Source organism: Poecile atricapillus, chromosome 1 (assembly GCF_030490865.1).
Source record: "Poecile atricapillus isolate bPoeAtr1 chromosome 1, bPoeAtr1.hap1, whole genome shotgun sequence".
Lineage (NCBI taxonomy): Eukaryota > Metazoa > Chordata > Aves > Passeriformes > Paridae > Poecile > Poecile atricapillus.
Window position 1 is genome coordinate 85,424,944 of NC_081249.1, and position 20,057 is coordinate 85,445,000.

Consider the following 20,057-nt stretch of genomic DNA (forward strand, 5'->3'; position numbering starts at 1 on the left):
TGCCAGTTTTGTGTCTATCCCTCCTTCTCATTTACCAAGAGGAGTTCAGCCACTTGTGTGAAAAATCCTTTAGTAAAAGAGTCACTGTATTGTGTGTCTGATTTTATAGCACTTCACACAGCAAAATCTACAGTCACTGGTCTCTGCTATAAGGTCCAGCTTCCATTAATTCAAAAAGTACAGGAGAGGGAAAATCATAGAATGGTTTGCCTCTGTCTGTCATCCTGTTCCCACCAGTGTTCTAGTGCAGAGTATGGGTGTCCCCATGTGACTGCTTCAAGTGACCAGGAGCTAAACCCCCTCACTCACAGCAGGTTATATCCTCTATGGCCACTTATCAAGTAATAATTATTTGTGGGGTTTTTCACCCATTCCCCCTTTAATTCATGTTGATTCCATCCTCATTGTGGTTGATTACTACGATCATGCAGTAGAAAAATATCTTGCTATAAAATGCCCTTGTGTTTTTTTACCATGAAGGTTCGTCTAGAATGGCCCACAGATCTGGCCGTGAATCCCATGGATAATTCACTCTACGTCCTCGACAATAACGTTGTGCTGCAGATCTCTGAGAACCACCAAGTGCGCATTGTGGCGGGGAGGCCCATGCACTGCCAGGTGCCGGGCATGGATCACTTTCTCCTCAGCAAGGTGGCAATCCACGCCACACTGGAGTCTGCCACCGCCCTGGCCGTGTCCCATAACGGGGTTCTGTACATCGCTGAGACCGACGAGAAGAAGATCAACCGCATCAGGCAGGTCACCACCAACGGGGAGATCTCCCTGGTCGCTGGCGCCCCGAGCAGCTGCGACTGCAAGAACGATGCCAATTGCGACTGCTTCTCAGGGGATGACGGCTATGCCAAGGACGCCAAGCTCAATGCGCCATCCTCCCTCGCCGTGTGTGCAGATGGGGAGCTGTATGTCGCCGATCTGGGGAATATCCGAATCCGCTTCATTCGGAAAAACAAACCGTTCCTCAACACGCAAAATCTGTATGAGTTATCCTCACCCATAGACCAGGAACTCTACTTGTTTGACACCAGTGGGAAGCACCTTTATACTCAGAGCCTTACCACTGGAGATTATCTTTACAATTTTACTTATTCTGGAGATGGAGATATAACCCTGATCACTGACAATAATGGCAACTTAGTCAATATCCGAAGAGATTCCACAGGGATGCCCCTATGGCTGGTGGTGCCTGATGGCCAAGTCTACTGGGTGACAATTGGTACCAACAGTGCACTCAAGAGTGTAACAACACAGGGGCATGAAGTAGCCATGATGACTTACCATGGCAACTCTGGTCTCCTTGCCACTAAAAGCAATGAAAATGGTTGGACAACATTTTATGAGTAAGTATTTTATGAATATTAGAGCTGCTTACTTCATTCTGTGTTCTCTGAACCATGAGAAGTTGGTAGAATTTAATTCCCTGATCAGAATTATTGTCCAAATAAAATGGCCAGAACAGAGAGTATTAGATTTCACTCAAACACTAGATACTGGCAGTAAGTGCATTAGAGCTTGAATAAGCTCCCTCTACCAAGTCAAGAGTCAGACAGAATTTCTGCTGAGTTTTTCTAAGTAATTTGGACACCTGGTCCTCCTTAACTGTAGTCAGGACTGGAGATTTAGGTTGTGTGTCAGAGAGTTTTTCTTGGCATTGAAAGCCTTGGAAATACGAAAGTTCCATCAGAGCCTCTCTTTTCACAGCTTTTCACCTACTTCCTATGCTGCAGTGTCGTTTTTGTGCCTGTTTGAAATGTCTGATGTAGAATGACAATTGGCAATGACTAATGAGAGCTTGCTCTGGAAACAATTCTGTAATTAATGGACTGCTCAATTCCTGCTGTTGCAGTTTGCCTCACTAAGCTTTAAAAGTAGTCTTGGAATTGTTCAAGACTATCCCCAAAGAGTTTTAAGCAAAGAGAAGACAGGATGCACTGAAAAACCCAGTATCTTGAATATTTGTACTTCTTTTCTGTACTACTGTTAGCAATTCCCTGCTTATAAATATTGTGAAGACAACACATTTCTGATATAAAAAAGGACGAAGATAGATAACTGAGTGAAGAGCACCTAGAAGGATTCATCCTGCTATTGAAAGCCCTTTCCCCTCCCTCTTCCTTAGTTTAATTTTTATTTAAAAGTGTAACCTCTTGATATGCTCCTTTAAGTGCAACGTTTCCCACGTGGTTTGAATGGTTACATGGAAGCATTCAGCTACCATAAGAATAGACCCATTGTAAGAATCAAATTTGGCTAGAATAGACAGTTCTTAAGATGACAAACAAAAAAGTTGTTAAAAAAAAAAAAAAAAAAGGGAATCAGGAAAGGAAAGCTGATTAAACCCACATATCTTTGTGTTGATACGTGGTTGATTTGGCTCTCTCCTTAAAATGTTCCAGGCCCAATTTCAAATTTTTTTGCTTAATACTCACTGCTTCAGCTCTTGCCTTGAAAAGAACTGATGGAAACTCTGTGATGAGTCTTTTGAAATGTTATTAGCATTTCATCAATGTTCTGCTTGCAATTACTGTAGCAATATTCTTCAGTGAATCCAAGTTAATACTCTCCATCTCTTACATTGAATTTGCTTGAGGAAGACCTTAGGGAGGAAAAAGAGGGGTTTTTTTCTCCACAAGAGTAAAAGCCAGCTGTATTGTCAGGACCACTGTGCTAAATCAAGGAGGTATTTTCTTTTTGCAAAGAACCCAATAGTTCCTGTGCTTGAAAACAGATGCAGCCAGACAGTGAAGTAAACTAAACATTACAGCTCATAATGGTCAGATTTATACCTCAAACATAATCTTGTATTTTAAAGTGCAACTGAAAATGTAAAGGAGACAAAATGAGACAGAAGCTCAAAACCAACTTGCTCTGTGGATATATTTATAACAGTGATCCATTATTTCTTGATGTCCAGCAAAACAGAGCATTTTTGAAAGTCATCATTCTGGTCCTTTTATGCACTTCAGAAGAGTCATAAGAAAGCTTTTTAGAGCTAAATGGAAGACAGTATTCTTCAGTGGCTGGACTATGGAAATTTTGACTAGAGCAAGTCAGCACTGTATGATAACACAGCATCACTGAATATAGAATTGTGACTGTGTCTTCAGAGATATCTCATCGAAACCTGTGATCACTTATCTCTATTTAACTGTTCATGACAGTTTCTGATGTAACTATATAAAACTATAGGGTAATAGTCTGTATTTGAATTAGTTACTTCAGCCTCCCTTTACAGGCAGGTGGAGAGAAACAGACCCATTCAAGGTGAATTTCTTATGAATTATGAGAGGTATTTCCTTTAGGATGAGAAGAGTTGTATTCTGAAAGTTTATCTCTGCAAAGGTAGTAGGGAATGATGAGTTCAGATACTTTAGATGTTTACATTGCAGATGTCTACAGTCTGGTCAAATGGATCCTATCAATCATCTGAGTTATTTATAAATAGTGATAACAATATATTTACCTATATTATTGTTACTGTTAGAAAGCTTTTTTTATGTGCTCAGCCTAAATCTTCTGTGCTTGAATTGGAGACTATTCTTTTTCATCCTATCCTATCCTATCCTATCCTATCCTATCCTATCCTATCCTATCCTATCCTATCCTATCCTATCCTATCCTATCCTATCCTATCCTATCCTATCCTATCCTATCCTATCCTATCCTATCCTATCCTATCCTATCCTATCCTATCCTATCCTATCCTATCCTATCCTATCCTGTCCTGTCCTGTCCTGTCCTGTCCTGTCCTGTCCTGTCCTGTCCTGTCCTGTCCTGTCCAATAGGGACTTGGAAAGCAGATCAGTGAATTAGAGGGATTGATTCTGTCCAGGTTTTGCATGTGTAACCAGGGAAAGAATTTAAAATCAGACTGATAAAATTAGAATAGGAAATAAGGGTCAAATATTTCAACTGCTAGGTAAAGTAGGTTTCATTTAAACAAAATATATTCTTCTACAGTCTGGTGCCAGGATACACATGTAAGTGGGCTGAGCCTTGACTCTCAGAGTTGTAGCAACGCATCAGGTCTTCAGTGGGATCCTCACATGATTCCACAGCAAATCTGTCTAACTTGTTTCTTGGATGGACAAACTAAATTAATACATTTACTCATCACACTCTACTTGTAGTGGCTAGTAGGAAGCTGATTTTTTTCCCTGTGCAGTGTTGATGTGACTAATATTGTCAGCTCGAATGCAGTTTATGAAGAACAGTGAAAATTGAAGGCTGGGCATAAAAACTCTACAAAAATACATTCATGGGGAGAACAAGAAAGACTTGATCTATTTATCTCAACATGAATGAGACTGGGAAGCATCCAGATCACAACATGTCAGCCAAAGCTCTCACCTAGACAGGGACTCTCAAGTTTAGCAGAGAAAGGCTTGAAAAGGGTATGGGGCTGGAAAGCAAGCTAGAGAAATTCAAGTTGACAAGAAAGTGTGATTTTGTAAGGCTGAGATGACCTAACTGGTAGAGTGACCAACCATGAAAGCAGTATATTCTCCATTTCTTGGTATCTTAGATCAGGATTCTGATACCTTTCTTAAAATATAATCTCAACAGACAGGATTTGCATGACTCAAACACAAGCTGCAGGGATGAGTGTAGGCATGGCAGGATGATAACTAAGTTCCTTGTTATGAAAGAAACTGAAGAAGATGGTGTAAACCAAATAAAATCAACATTCTCTACCTTCATGTTATTTTCTCTATCATGTTGGTTTCTCTATCAAAACATCAGGAAATGTACATTGGGAAGGTTTAAGTGATTTAGAGAATTCCTGTGAACATGAGTGGCTGGAAGGTGCTCCAAAGTAGTTTCCAGTCCTGACTGAGGGGAAGAGTAAAGTTCATATTTCTATTTTGCTCATGGCAAAAGAAATAAAAGCATCAAAATTGACTCTGAGGAAAAGTTTCATGTTTCTCACAGAACACAGTAGCTGTTTGTGGGCCAGGGCAAGCTGGACACTGCTGCCTAAAAAGTTAAGAGTAAAGTAAATCCAGCTGGCAAGTTTACACTGCATCAGTGGTCCCATGAATAACATCCTAAAAACATTTAGTTTCACCTGACTGCCTACAAAGAACGATAAATCAGAAACCCAACATGACAGAGCAGTGGTGTTGTGAGAGTGGCATCACTACATGTGTTCATCATGGAATCACAGTATCATAGTATGGCTTGGGTTGGAGGCGCCTTAAAGAACATCTAGTTCCAGCAAAATAGCCAGCATCTCTGGTTCTCCTCCAGGTGCTGCTCTTACCAGGGCATTTCTTAGCCTTTACCATAAGGCTGCAAAGAGTTCTGACATGTGGGCACATTGGTGTGACTCTGGAAAGGAGGGAAGGAGGCAGGTTACACTGGGGCAGTAGTGGAGGTCTGTCTCCAGGGCACACCAGGGAATCCAGGTTCTCCAAGGCTTCATGGTGGACTGGCACATTGTCCCTTCATTTCTGTGGGGAAAGAGACCGGTGATGGCTTCAGGCAGTGGCAGACTCGCTCACAGCACTTACACCCTCTCCTTTCACACATCCTACACCCAGACCTGCTCTAACAATCCTGTTTTATCAGGTTTAGCTCTGAGTAAGACTCAGTGTATAACGGTATGCAGTTTCCCTTTTTGTTTGAAAGTTAGGTCCCTACAGCAATTAGCCTGCTCCCAAACACCTGTCTATGACTATTTTGAGGGTTTTAGTATTATATAGACCTTTCCTGCCCCTGCAGTGGGCTTGACATTATCTGTCAGTTAATGTCAGTTAATGCAATGCAGCTGAGCTTGTCCAGTAACTGGATTAAGGACTTTTCTTCCCGTTGAACTAGTGACGGTGACAGTGATAATCAGCAGCAAAGGAAGTTAATCTGGAAACTCAGCTAAGGGAATTACTTCTTGTTCAGCTCCTCCAGTCAAAGGATGCTGTGTGACTACTTGCTGCTTTGTTGTTGGTGCTTTTCAACTTGACCTGAAAAAAATTGCTACCAGCCTTTACAAAGTTTCTTAGCAGTTGCTGTTTGTCTGCTTCAGAATCCGGAAATTCTTATTAATGGATTTGTTTAAATCAAGAATACGGCAATTATCTTGATTAGTTCAGTGAGATGTTATCACTGTACATTAATTCAATTTCCCTCTGAGCCAAAGTCAAACCTTCTATGCATTATTTAGCCCAGATGAGGCTCTTTTACTTACGTCCTTTGTGTGTCCAATTAGTTTTGAAGGTCACCTCCTCCCATACAGACTCAAATGCTTACACATTGCTCCAGCCAAGCCCAGAAATTCAAAACCTTTTCACAGACTCCCCAAGAAGTGTCTCACAACTGCCTGGAGGGCAAAGGTTCTCATGGAGCCAGATCTTCAGATGAGTGGTAAGGGGAGCTTTGACCCGTAACACTGGAGGCTGTTTTGCAGAGAACCAAACTCTGCCAAACCTCACACGCTGTAATGGGTGGAAAGTAGGAGCCAGCTGGACTGAGAATGCAGGAGGACCTTGAATGGCTTCCCAGTGACCCCCAGGGCTCAGCAGAGGTCCCACCCCAGCACCAGCAGATTTTGGTGCCAAAGCCAATGACCTGGTCTGTGTGATTGTGATTTATCAAGTCATATTCAGAGTTTTACAGGCTTTGATTTAATGTTGATCAAATGAGGGTCTTGTTCTACTCCTGCAGCAGACTAGAATATGAGACACACCTTTGGCTTTTGTCCTCCCTCCTCTTCTAGCAAGGTTTCTTGGTTCCACTTGTTCCACAATTTCTACATGATAAAATGATGAGATTCTCATTATTTTTCCTCTGACAAAGTTGCAGTTAAACCCCAGTAAGTGCCATGATAAAATAGCTGCTCTCCAGTACCCCCACTAAGTTGTGAGGTCACATTTTGAGCTACTGCCCTGCCCTGAAATGAATGCCTGATAGCAAAGTTTAGTTGAAAACCAAGGGAATTATGAGTATCATAAAAGCTAGAAAGAGATCTTCCTCTTCTTTTTTGGGTAGTCAGAAAATTAGCAGACTGTGACCACAACCTGGCCTTTGGTCATTAGGGAGAGGACTTGCCTTCATGCATTTTTGAGTATTATCGGTTTGTCTGTTATAGATTTATTTTTAATGTTGTGTTTAATGTTGTTTGAAAAATTGGGATGAGGCGAGCTTGTTAAGAGGCACTGGGTGCACACTGGTATAATCACATGCAAAATATAGTTTGCAAGGTCCATTTAGACACTTTGGCACTAAATGCAATATTATTATAGTGAATTTTTTCTGATCTATTTGACTTGTGTTTTAAAAGGCTGATGAAATGTGAGGAAGCTAAAAGGAGGAAACGCAGAAACTCAGGCAAGAAATTGATTTCTGAATAGATGGTACTTAGGATGCTCTTTAATTCCCAAGGTCCAGGTCTCTACACAATGGTAATGTGATAAATGAAAGCTCTGAATGTTTACAAGCCAACAATTAGACCTCATAAGCACCAAATACCATTTTAATTCTGTGCATTGAACCTTAGCTAAATACGTTTCCAATTGGGAATAGATGGCAACAGCTTCCTTTGCTGGCCTAATAATTGCCACTGTAATTGTAAGTGCTGAGGCTTTGCAGCAGGTTTGAATGGGAGGCAGCAGCTGTGTTAGCAGGTGATGGATTCATTGCTCCAAGTGGCTGCTGTGTGCACTCCCATGCTTCAGTATTTCTTTAATTCTGGGGCTTTCAGAGCATTTGGAGAACACAGAATTCTTAGGCTGTGATGAAAACTGGCCCAGCCCTAAATCCCGATGCTGTGAAAACAGGCTAGGCAGCTTAGCTGCAAAATGAGGTGACTAGGAGAGATTTATGTTACTGCAAATACCAGGGCACACCTGCAGCTACATAAGAGCCAGTCACTTGGCCTTCCTCTCCAAGCTGAGGTGTGCCCTGTAAGGGCCTTTATAGGGCAGAAAGCAGAGGTGGAAGGAACCAGCACATTTAACTTGTTAAGCATATTGTCTCTTTGAGATGTGCAAGTCTTCACATCCCTGGGAGACTGTGGGTATGTGATAGATGATATCAGGTATGTGTTGTGTGAGCTAAATCGGGGAAAAAGGGAAAAATGCTCCAGGTCTGAGTAAAAACAGAAAAGAGAAAAATAACTGCTTGCCAAGAAGAAAACACTGTGTGTGTTCATGCTAATGGACTTCCCACACCTCAGTTTGCATTGCCACCACAGTGCTAAAAAGAGCTTTAGTCTGGACATGAGCATTTTACACTTCATCTGTCACCAGTTAAAAATAATAATAAAAATGGGAACAGTCTAATTGTCTTACCTTCTCATTTTTCTGCCTTTGTAAGACAGCATCTCCTTGCAGCTGTAAATCAGTGAGCCGTCCCTGCCAAAGACAGTCTTTGGCAGGTCCCTGTTTGGCTGCTGGGCAGAGAGGTGCAGCAGCTCTTGCACATGCAGAAAACACAGATGGTCCTAGTTCCTTCTGAAGGAGGTTAATGGGGTGACTAAGGATGTGCCAAAAGTCTAACTTACTTCTGCTGACATCTTAAACCTGTTCCAGCAGATCATTCCAGACTGTTCTGGCCCAAAAGGAGCCTTGCTTCTCAGGATCCAAAGTCCCAAATGGAAGTCCTTGCTCTTGATGAAGTACTGTGAGTTTTGTACAGCTGTTAAAATGTAACCATGTAAATTAAGTGTATTGTACTTAGTCATTTTGACTTTACAAGAAAAGTGTGTGCACAGACATCTAGGCACCATCACACTCTTTCATTCTTTTTTTTTTGCCATTTTAACCTAATTTGCACAAGCAGAGGTTACTGGCATATTTCTCCAGTTGCATATTTGCAACTATTATTTATTTGCCCAACAGAAGTGGAGAATCATTTGTGAGGGTGGTAGAAGCTTGAGGTCCAGGAATATTATAAAAATATTATTAAAAAGGTACTACATAAATACCATATAAAATAATATTTAATTTACACTACATACTATTACATAAAAAGGCACTACTTGCATTTTAATAAGAGCATGCTGCATTAAGACAAGGGGAAATGGTTTTAAACTGAATGAGGGTAGGTTTTGGAGTAGATGATAGGAAGAAATTCTTTGCTGTGGGTGTGGGCACAGGTTGCCCAAGGGGCTCAGCCAGTGTCATCTTGTGGAAGGTGTCCTGGCCCATAGTGAAGTGGGTGAAACAAGATGATCTGAAAGGTCCCTTTCACCCCAAACCAATTCGTATTTCTGTGATTTGATGAATATAAGGAGTTGGCTGTCTGCTGTTGCTGGGGGCTGTTACATCCATGGGGTTTTGAGGCTTTCTTTGGAGCACATAAGAAGGACTTGCATGGAGTAAAGGTTTTGTGATGACTCTCAACATTTTTCTAGGTGCCATTCAATTAGGATAAAAAGCTATGACTCACAGGACATTGACTCAGCACTTACCACATGAACAAGCTCTCTGCCTGCATCCTGGCTTTTGCACTCCTTTTTTCCCCAACCTGTAGACCTGCTTCCTTTTATACTCCTGTTACACCAAACTCTTCCTGTTAGACTTCAGTGCAACACATCTAGATTTTTTAGGAGAATAATCAGGCTTACTTTTAGGAGCAGCTCATTTTTAAAATCTAAATGAAGCAATAGAATAAACCCCTCACACCTACTAATCCACCAAGTCAGAGGTGCCAAATTCAGATTCATCTTACTAAAATTTCAGAATGTTTGCAAGCTTGATTCTACGCTTACAGTTCAGAATGTTTTATATATATAGGACTATTGATGTTGTGGTAGAAGGAGCTTCAACACACCTTCAGTGATAACAATGTTTTTTCTGCTCAGGGGAGAGACTAAATAATATCCCTTGTGTCTTGTCTCAGCAGATGGGGTAAAGAGACTGCCTGTGATGTTTTCTGTTTAAGATGCACATGCTGGTTTAGGGGAAGATGTGCAGGTGACTGGAGACAGTACAAGTAAAACACATTTGTCTCAGTGCAAACAGGGCAGCCACAAATCTGGAGTAAATTGTTTTGTACTGGGAGCACTTTAGTTCTGGCACTTGCGTGGAGATGCAGTTCAGATCCACGCTGTGTGCTGCTAGCTGCTTGGAAAAGCTTTAGCTGATCTCTGCCAAACTCCTACAATGCAGCCCTGTTTTCAACCTTTTCTTGTTTTGTTTTTTTTTTTTCTTCTTTCTTTTCAATTTTACAAGTGGCTGATTGATTGCCAGGATATTGGAGGGAAAGGGCAAGGCTTGGATAATCTGTGACTGATAGTCTGACTGTGGAGGGCAAATTCTTTCTCCTATCTTACTACCTCCCCTTCTGCTCAGTGGGCAAGAAAAGCCTTATGTGATAGTGTCTCCAAACCTGAGGGCTGGGGAGATTTGCAATGAGGCCACACACTTAGTCACTATAACCTAAATATTAAACTTAGGCAAAAATCATCTTTTCAACCAGCCCTTCCTCACATAAGACTACCATATTTCAAAAGTGAAGTACCAGCACTGTGTTTGAATCTGAAAAAATGAGAGTGGAAAAGGAGACAATTTTTTTTCTATATAGTGCAGAGCCATTCCAGTGACTGCTCATGGGTCTCTCATTGGTTGCAGTTCAAGAGTACTTTGTGTTTTCCTCTCCTCCCCTCCCCTCTCCTTTCCTTTTCCCTGCCCTTCCCCACTCACCCCCCCCCCCCCCCCACCTCCACTCCCCTTTTCTCCTTGGGTTTTTGTTTGGTTTCTGGGTTTTGTTATTAGATGGGGTGTATTTTCTTATTCCCCAGCTCAGAAGCTCAGAGTAGTCCCAATGAAAAGCATCAAGAGCTCCTCAACCATCTGCTCCCTCCAAGGTTTGATCATCTGTATCCAGATCCCTTCTAAGACATTTCTCTAATTTATTCTTAAAAGAGCTGGGCAGTGGGGTTTCCAGTGCTCCATCTGTTCCTCTGCTTGGAGCAACCATGGGCCTTGAAAATGTTCTACAGCTTTTAGCCTGAATTTTCATCATTTCCATTTACTTTCTGTCATATCCTCAGTAGACATGAAAAACAATTTATTATAATCGTCTTCTGAACACCCATTGTTGGGGTGTTGTCTTCCTACTTCCTTGTTTCCCCTTTTCCAAATTACTCTATTTCAGCTTTGCCTCTTACATCAGGTTTTCTAAGCTTGCTATCCTTAATATATCATTTGCATCACCTTGTCATTCTGAGGAATGTTGCCCTTCACTGGACACTGCATTCCTTCAAAGACTCACCACTGGGTAGCACAGGACAACAAGACCTCTCTGCTTGCCTACCATTTACTTTGCCTCCCCAAGTGATGCCTTTTCATAATATGATCTACTTAGTTTCATATAAATCATTCTTAAAAGAGCTGTGGGCAGGACTTGAAAAAAGTCAAACATTTATCCCTGATTGATTTGCTGGATTTTTAATGTTTCTCCCTAACTATTTAAGTAACCCTTCCCTGAACATCCATCTCATCAGAAGGTCCAGCTCCCTATTGCCCTCCATTTCAGCTACAATAACCTTACTGCAAAGGTCCCTTGCCAGCCTTCTGGGTCTGTGAACCTTTTTGTAATGCCACAGACGGGAGGCATAATGATGTGTTTGCTCTCTTAACTCAGGAGGGCTCTAGACACAAGTGGCTGTTTCTCTTTTTATCAAAAAATAACTCCCCCAGCTTGTTAACTGCAGTGGGGCCTGTGTGTATGAAGCTTATTTTACCTGGGCTCTGGTATATAGGTGTCCACATCACAGAAACTTTCCCAGATGGTGCTTATGTTGATTCCTCGTTGGAAAAGCCAAGGACACAGTAGGGGTGAAAACTGGTCTGCTTTTTTACACTTTTAAATCAGTCCTTCCATATGGTCCTAGGAACAGTAAAAGGTAGACACGGGTGTTCAGCTGTGCTCAGGACTCTACACCATGTTCACAAAGGAGAGTTCTCTACCTGATGTGGCATATCCTTGCTGCTACCTTAGTGTTTAGCTTTTTTAAATTAGACAGGGCAAAAAAATTAAAATAAATTTCTCATCTCAGGACACAACCAGACAAATCAGTTGGTGGCCTTCAGAAATTCCTAGTTCTGCTGCACAGGATGCACAGGCCAGTGCTTTTCTGTAAGTAACAGCATAGTAGATGGGAAATAAAGTTACTCTTGTAAACAAGAAGCATAATGCAGGTGAGGAGTGTTGGAAAAATATTGTTAAAACACAAGCTAATACATATTTAATATTTTTCTATTCTTTACTTCATTTTCTTCAGCTAAAAGCTGTGATTTTCTTCTCATGAGGCAAAAAAAAGTCAAGACTGTCAAAAGAGTGACAGTGCATTTTTCTCTGTGAAAAATCTGGATGATGACTTGAAGAATTGGTCTGTGCTTTATAGGATGATTTGTCCTCTGTTGATGCTGTTAACTTCATTACATTGTCTCTTTCAGATACGACAGCTTTGGCCGCCTGACCAACGTCACCTTCCCTACTGGCCAAGTGAGCAGCTTCCGCAGTGATACTGACAGCTCTGTGCATGTCCAGGTGGAAACCTCCAGCAAGGATGATGTTACAATAACAACCAATTTGTCAGCATCGGGGGCCTTCTACACTCTTCTCCAAGGTGAGTTGGGCCACCATCCCTCTCCTGAGCAAGCTGCACACAATGGATTATCCATCAGGAAACACGCATCGTCTTGATAATCCCAGCACCAAAAATCACCTGCATTCTCAGTGCCACAGAGCTCCCCACATGCTGGTACAGACACACACTCACACCTACTTAGCTTCATTCCCTAGCACAGTGGATACTCTGCAGCTGTTTTTCTGCTCCGTTCCCAGCCAGTCCCCTTGCCGTGCAGGTTCGTGCAGTACAGTCCTCCGCCATCATTACCATTATTGTTGTAACTAAAAGGGTTGCATAAATCAAGCCACACTTCCAGCCAACCCCTTTGCTTCAGTCTCTTAATGGCTTCTGACTTAGCAGTTGCTCTCCTCTTGGAACAGGCTTCCAGCTGGTTGCTGGAGATCTGATTCTTTGTTCACTGGTGTTTCAAACATTCACAAGGAAGCATCCAGAAAAATGACCATCCCTGTGCCCAAAAGGTCTGCGTTTGAGCTAAGAAGTGGTGCGGAGAGGCACAAAGGAGAAGTTGACAGGTGAGGTAGGACTGGTGGGACCAGTTTGTGACTGTGGGAAATGAGCAGGGTTGTGCCTGTGGTAGGAAGGTGGGAATCAGAGGACTGATTAGGTAGAGGAAAAGGAAATGAAGTGGGAAACAAAAGAGGAATAAATAGCAGGGGAGCACTGTGCTGACATGCTGGTAGTGACAGAACTTGTACTGCACAAACAGTGGCAGCCTGGCTCTCTGGGTTCTGAAAGCTGAGACCTCCTTAGGATCAGGATGTGCTATCACACCTGTTCCCTGGGGCTTGGAAGGAGGGATGGAACTTTCAGACTCTTCTTTCTTTACTCCCCAGATTTTATTCACTCTGTGATTGATTACAATGGGGAGTGAAGGGTCTTTTCTCCTTGTGAGGAGCAAGCTGCTCCAAGTGGAGCAGGAATATTCCAGAGTGGCATTTATTCCCACATCTCTGGGATACAATTTCCTTCTCCCTCCCTGTAACAATACTAACCTTCCCTAAAAGGAAGTGTCTGCTATGCCTGAAATACTGCTTTTACCCATCTGGAGAGTGCAGCTGAGAGAGTTGCAGTCCCCTCAGGCTGTCCTCATATTCCTGTAGGGAAATACCTTGACTTTCTTATTCTTTACTTGAGCCTGTAAGACAGGTGCAACCTACTCCACCCCATCTCACTCACTCACATTAAGATGTGTGGCAACTGCACAGACATGAGGTTGGCTTCACCTCAAGAGCCTAATTAAGCAATAGAGCCCACTGTTGGGGGCTCTTTAGTGACAAAATTGACTGTGGTGTGATTCATACACTCAGTGCTGAAGGCACAGTTACATAATGGTGCCACAGTCAATTCTGTCATTGTCCTGCCCTCCGGCACAGGGACATTCTGGCTATTAGAACATGCAGAATTATAAACAGCTTAACTATCTTCAGAGATATAAAATTATGAAACTGTTTGGATCTGAAGAAACTCACTTAAAACAAAGATCTGATAATGCTGCAGAAGAGGTGGCTTGGTGAACCAAATTCTTGGTGAACCTTTCAGGAAACTTGGACCACACTTTGAACAGGTGAGATCTGAGAAGGCATTTTCAGAAGATTGCAAATTCCTGTAGGATGGATTTAGGAGCTTCTACAACAGGCACATCAGCACTCCAGTGGGATTTTGTCTTCTGGACTAGTGACAAAGTGAGCATTTGTTCAATGCCAAAGTAGGGCAGTAAAGCCCTAGAGCCAAAGCAGCCTAAAATACAGCATCCAATGGCCCATGGATTTTATATAGCCCTTGAGAAATGCCTTCCAGAGCCAGGGAAGAGTCTTCTTTTGGGAAAATGTTGAAAGTAGAGGATTTACATTCCCCACACTGTACCACAGCACAGGTGACAATAACCCTTCTGCATTGCTTATGTAACACGAAGGGAACATCATGTGTCTAATTTTCATGTAAACCTTCAAGCCTTCCTCTGCTTCCCAGTGAAGGAAAAAAGAGGGAGTAATATATCCACTATTCAGGGATATTTCACTGATTTGATTTAAGGCACATTTCCTAATACTTTAGCATCAAACCAAGCATCTAAGAAAGGTGTGGCTGCTGACTGGCTGGCCCTTCTCTCTGTTTTCAGACTCAAGCGTGGAGGGGTTTTTATCTGGCTGGGGTCTGTGTCGAAGACTATCAGCTTACAAACTCAATAGTAGAGCTGAAATACTTGGATCTGCATTGTGGATCACTGCTGTATGTTTTTAGCAAAATTCTATGCGCCAGTGGTTTCACTGTCACTCCTGTGAAGTTGAGCAGTGGTTCTGCTGAGATCTCTGTGGCAGAACTCCATCTGGCTACCACAGGATCAGGATGAGACCCGCATAAAAAAGGACCAGTTAGTGTCACATTTCCTTCCCTAGCTATACCAAACTGTGCTCTTTGCTGATCTTCTTGGGGACAAGAAATTGTAATTTCACTGTTTTTTTGTTTCCTGCTGAGCTATGGCAGAACAACTAGTGAACAAAACCCAGCTTTCCTCAGAAAGGAAAAACACTTAATGGGAATTTTCAATGGGTGTTTTTATTCACAATTAAGAGTTTATGGCAGCCTGAGAGACAGAAATTGTAATATTTTGCAGCTTTTGAGGAGCTTCAGATAAGGCAGTGTTTGTATAATAAGTTTTTTAAGCCATTCTGCAATGAGTAAGTTTCATGCTTTCTTACCTTTCATGAGCTACTCTCTGTGGAGATAAATGCCAGCTGGAGATTCAAAGGATGAGCTTTCAGCCTGCCTTATTCCTGAAGGATGTAGAAGAGAGATTGCTCTTCTGTTCAACTCCTGAATTCCCAAATACTGGCCTCAAAATCTGATCTTTTAAGAGCTAGTGGAGGCCAGATGTATAGAGAAGTGTGGGAGCTTAATGCCTCTGCTTTCTCTCCAAACATGAGGACTTCGGTTGCCTCCTGAAAGCTTTCTCAAGGGAAAGGATTTGGCTGTTGTTTGGGGAACTGGTTAGCATTAACTTGCTGTGCAATTTCCTGTCACTTGTGAGACAGTGAATGAGCTGAGGAAAGTAGGTGGCCCCACTTTCTCATATACTGTTATGAAATTAAGATCTTTAGGATATAAAAGCATGGAAAGTTTTCAGTCAGACTGATTTTAAACAAATATCTCACCACACAGTGTTTCAGCCTAGAGGAAGAGGTTTGAACCTGCATCCTTTGGTAAGGTATTACACAGTTTTTTCACTTTCTTAACCTGTGCAAGACTTCCTGCAAGAATATGAGATGCCAAACCTCATCAGAATGAAAAAACAATTGTCCATGTTTACTTTCCCTAATTAAACCAACGTTTTGTTCCCATTGAGTGGGACAGGTGAGTACCAGTGCATTTGGTTACAGCCATCTGAAATGCTAATGCAGCCTAGCTGAGGGAGCAAATGAGGAGCTGGAGCTGTATCCTCAAAGATCAGCAAAGAACTCTTTTCTGTCTTCAGACCAAGTCCGAAACAGCTACTACATCGGGGCTGATGGCTCCCTCAGACTGATTCTTGCCAATGGCATGGAGGTGGCCCTGCAGACCGAGCCGCATCTGCTGGCTGGCACTGTCAACCCCACGGTGGGGAAGAGGAATGTCACCCTGCCCATCGACAATGGCCTCAACCTCGTGGAGTGGAGGCAGAGGAAGGAGCAAGCAAGAGGGCAGGTCACCGTCTTTGGACGTCGGCTGAGGGTAAGTGAGAACCACAAGCAATTTTGGCCTCCACTTCCCATCTCATCAGTCCCAGTATCATGGCAGAAAGGGGTGGGTATGATTTGTAATGTCTGCAATAGGGATGGAGCTGCAGGACAGAGAACTGGCTGTTCACCCTCAGTGACAAAACCTTTATGACTGGAGTATACCATTCTGTCTCCTTATGTGCTGCTGTTCCTTTAGCCATCAACATACCACTAGTGCTGATCTCCCTACCAGTCCTCTGCATCACTGGGAATGTGTGACTTCCCATCAGACACCACAGGTTTAGCCACCATCTCAGGCTGTTAAAACAAGCCAGGAGCAGTCATAACTATAAAATACCACACCAGTTAGTGCAGGTGTTTTCTACCTCTGCTTCTGGCAGTGATAGAGCAGAGTACTGAAAGCTTTCTAAGCATATCAGGACAGGCTGAGAGAGCTGAGGTTGTTCAGCCTGAAGAAAAGAAGGCTCCAGGGAGACCTTAGAGTACCTAAAGAGGCTCCAAGAGAGCTGGAGAGGGACTTAGGACAAGGGCATAGATTTGTAGGGCAAGGGGGAATGAATTCAAACTGAAAAATAGAGGGTTCAGATTAGATATTAGGAAGAAATTATTTACTGTGAGGGTGGTGAGACACTGGCACAGGCCACCCAGGGGTGATGTGACTGCCCCATCCCTGTCAGTGTTCAAGGCCAGGCTGGATGTGGCTCTGAGCATCCTGGTCTAGTGGAAGGTGTCCCTGCCCATGGCAGGGGGGTTGGAACTAAACGAACTTCAAGATCCCTTCCAACCCAAACCATTAATAATTCTATGAATACCATTCATTGTGAAACCTCAGAAAAAACTCTGTATTCCTGAAATTGCTAATCTGTTGAACCTGTTGGAGAACTGGGCTCACAAAACATTGCACCGCAATTGCTATTGTTCCCTGAAGTGTTACAAGCAGCTTCAGCCTGACAGTACTCTCCCTCCAGGAGTGCCCAGACCTTTCTGTGCTTGAGACTGATGTGTTTTGAAAACATTGTTCCGCACAATGCACCTCATACTTGTCAAGGCTGTTTAAAGATCTTGCCCAATAAGCTGTAATTCATCTGCTAACTGCTGGCAAAGCTGAGAACTTGTAATAGCAAGTCCTGTGCACTCACCCTGCACCTTGCTAGTCTCAGAGTCACAGGCTGATGAACGGTTCCTGGGGAGCTGCTCAGCACCTGGCAAATTCAGACCATCTGAGAAAAATGCTTAGTGCTGTGTAATGCCACCACAGCAAAAGGACTGCAGCTATTTATTCACACTTAAGCTTGGCAGTAAATATCAATGCTCTGATTTCAGGATATGTGTTTCCCAGTCCTTGCTCTTCACCTCTCCCTATTCCCTGCTGCATGACCCCTGCCACTTTGGTGTGATTTCTGCCGTCTCTCCTTGCTCACACTTGTCAAGTATTTCTCTTCAATCTCTCCACTCCAGCCTCTGTCCTTTTCCCCATGTGTCAATAGCCTCATATTATGTTACCAGGAGAAAAAATGCAAACAGTAATGAAAGCTGAAGCTGCTCTTTCAGTGTGAACTGCTGTGTATCTGCAGATCAGTTGTCATCATGCTTTTTTTGTTGGGTTTATCTTGGGGGGTTTATTTTATTTTATATTTTATTTTATTTATTTCATTTTAATTACTGATGAAATTTTCAGAAAGGTCTTTTCCTGAAAAGAGATGACCTTCTGAAATCTGCAGCTTATCACAGCTATTTGGAGTTCTAAACAGTTTCCAATCATTTAGCCACTGCTCAGCTGCCTGTATCAGTTTAATCTCCCAAAATTTTTGCAGTAGATTCAAACACAGAATGTGTCTGTGTTTTATATTGTACTACAGTTGGAAAAACTGTAATACAGTTGGAAAAGCTCTTGCAAAATTTCAGGCTAGTTGTTGGTATCCCTATAAATCTGTCAGCATTTATTCACATTTTGAGCCTGTCAGGGCCCTTCTAGTGAAGCAGAAATGCATCTTACATGGTCAAAGGACTCAATTACTGCTGTGTTCAGAGATTTGAAGTAGTTGAGGGTGTACAAGACATTTTAAGCTCTGTGTCTGTGCGTGCATGGCAGCATCTGCACCCCTTAGACAAAAACCTGCAAGGTGCTAATTGCCTCCCTGGGGATTGCACAACATTTAACATATTCTCTGTGTGATGTTCCCCTCTTCCCTCACACCAATAATTATTGCTTTCCCTGGCAGGAGAGAAACTTAGGAAAGTTAAATTCAACATGTTTTTGTTCATTTTGGGAAATATTACCATTTTCTGCTATATGTGACTAAGTTACTACTTTCCCTCTCCCCTCACCCCACGGCTCACATGAGACAGCAGCAAAGACATGGTGCTCCATGAGGAAAGAGCAATGCAAAGAGGCTCCACCATCATTCCATGAAGCCTTTGAAGTGAGGACAGCAGGATCAAGACACTGTAAAAGAGTGATCCTTTCTGCTGTCATCACAAGAATCCACTTTTTATGCATTGTGCCTCTTCCTCCATGGTGTGCTTGGGGACTGGCAACCTGTTGCCATGAGCTCAGCCGTCTCCCAGCACAATGAGGCCACTTTCACAGCTGCCTCCCTGACCCTCCCTAAGAAGTAATACAATACATGGTTCCTTACTGCATGGATAATACACACAGCATTGTGCATGGATGAAGGGAATGGGGACAGACCTGATATTTTTTTCCCTATTCCACCAGTGCAGACCTAGCTCTGTACTTGACCAGGCAGCTGTAAAGCAGCACAAATATGTTAAAGCAGCCCCTTTCACTTTTGCTGTCCCACACACCTCATGAAAAGTTGTGGTGCTCTATCCACCCACCCAGCAGTGAGGTATCTCTGCAGACTGGCTGTCTGTGAATTCCACCTATCCCTGGCCAACAGCAGCAATGGACTCCATTTGCAGAGCGAGAATTAGGTAAATCCTGCTTCAAGGAACAGGACTCTTCCCCTTTTTCTTTTTTTTTTTTTTTAATTAAAAGAACTTGAGTTTGTGAAAAACGAGATTCACTTAATAAATTATAAAACGTTTAATATAAACAAAAAGACAATTAGGAGACAAAAGAAATAAAGCAAAGGGTTAAAACAGCCGGGTGCCCTGAAGCGTTGCCAGGAACACACCTGGTATCTTGGGAACACTCTTTTTATCCCCTCCTGCTGTGAGGGTTTAATGCACATTCAAACTTTTTCAAGAAGTATTTAGCACGTGCCCTCCCTGGTTCCGCCTGTTTAGAACATGCTCTGTATGGTTTTTATTTTTGCTGATTATCATTATTTTTGCTGGTCATCATTATTTTTGAGTTTGGTTTCCTTTCTTATGCAAATGGCCAGTGTTGATAACAGTCTGGGCCCCTCGTCCTGCCCTGGTGACAGCTGGGCTTCACATCCGTCCTTCCACTGCTGCCAACGGCCTGGTCCTGGCTGCTGATAACAGTTTGGCCTCTATTGTTCTTCCGCTGATAACAGCTTGGGCCCCACTGTCTTTGCCCTCTGGGGTTTCCTTGCTTTGTACTACGAGATTCCTTTAAGCTTAAAACTTGTTAGCAAGAAAAAAAGTACATACATAGCCAAAAAGTACTTAACATATAATATTCATCCTAATACTTGCGAAAGCCAGTATCACAATACAGACTTATAACAAGTTGTTCAATAAAGAAGGATATAAAATAATCTCTGACAATAGAGCAAATAGGACAGCAAAAAGAGACAGAG

General features: G+C 42.6%; 1 protein-coding gene across 1 annotated transcript in view; it reads left to right on the top strand.

Annotated features, from left to right (window-relative positions):
* Positions 1-20,057, top strand: part of TENM4 (teneurin transmembrane protein 4) — a 349,338-nt gene that overhangs the window by 307,410 nt on the left and 21,871 nt on the right. Inside the window, exons 24-26 of the mRNA XM_058863767.1 lie at positions 481-1,358; positions 12,417-12,589; positions 16,083-16,318. Of these exons, the coding sequence (XP_058719750.1) occupies positions 481-1,358; positions 12,417-12,589; positions 16,083-16,318 (1,287 nt within the window). The remainder of the gene's footprint in view (positions 1-480; positions 1,359-12,416; positions 12,590-16,082; positions 16,319-20,057) is intronic.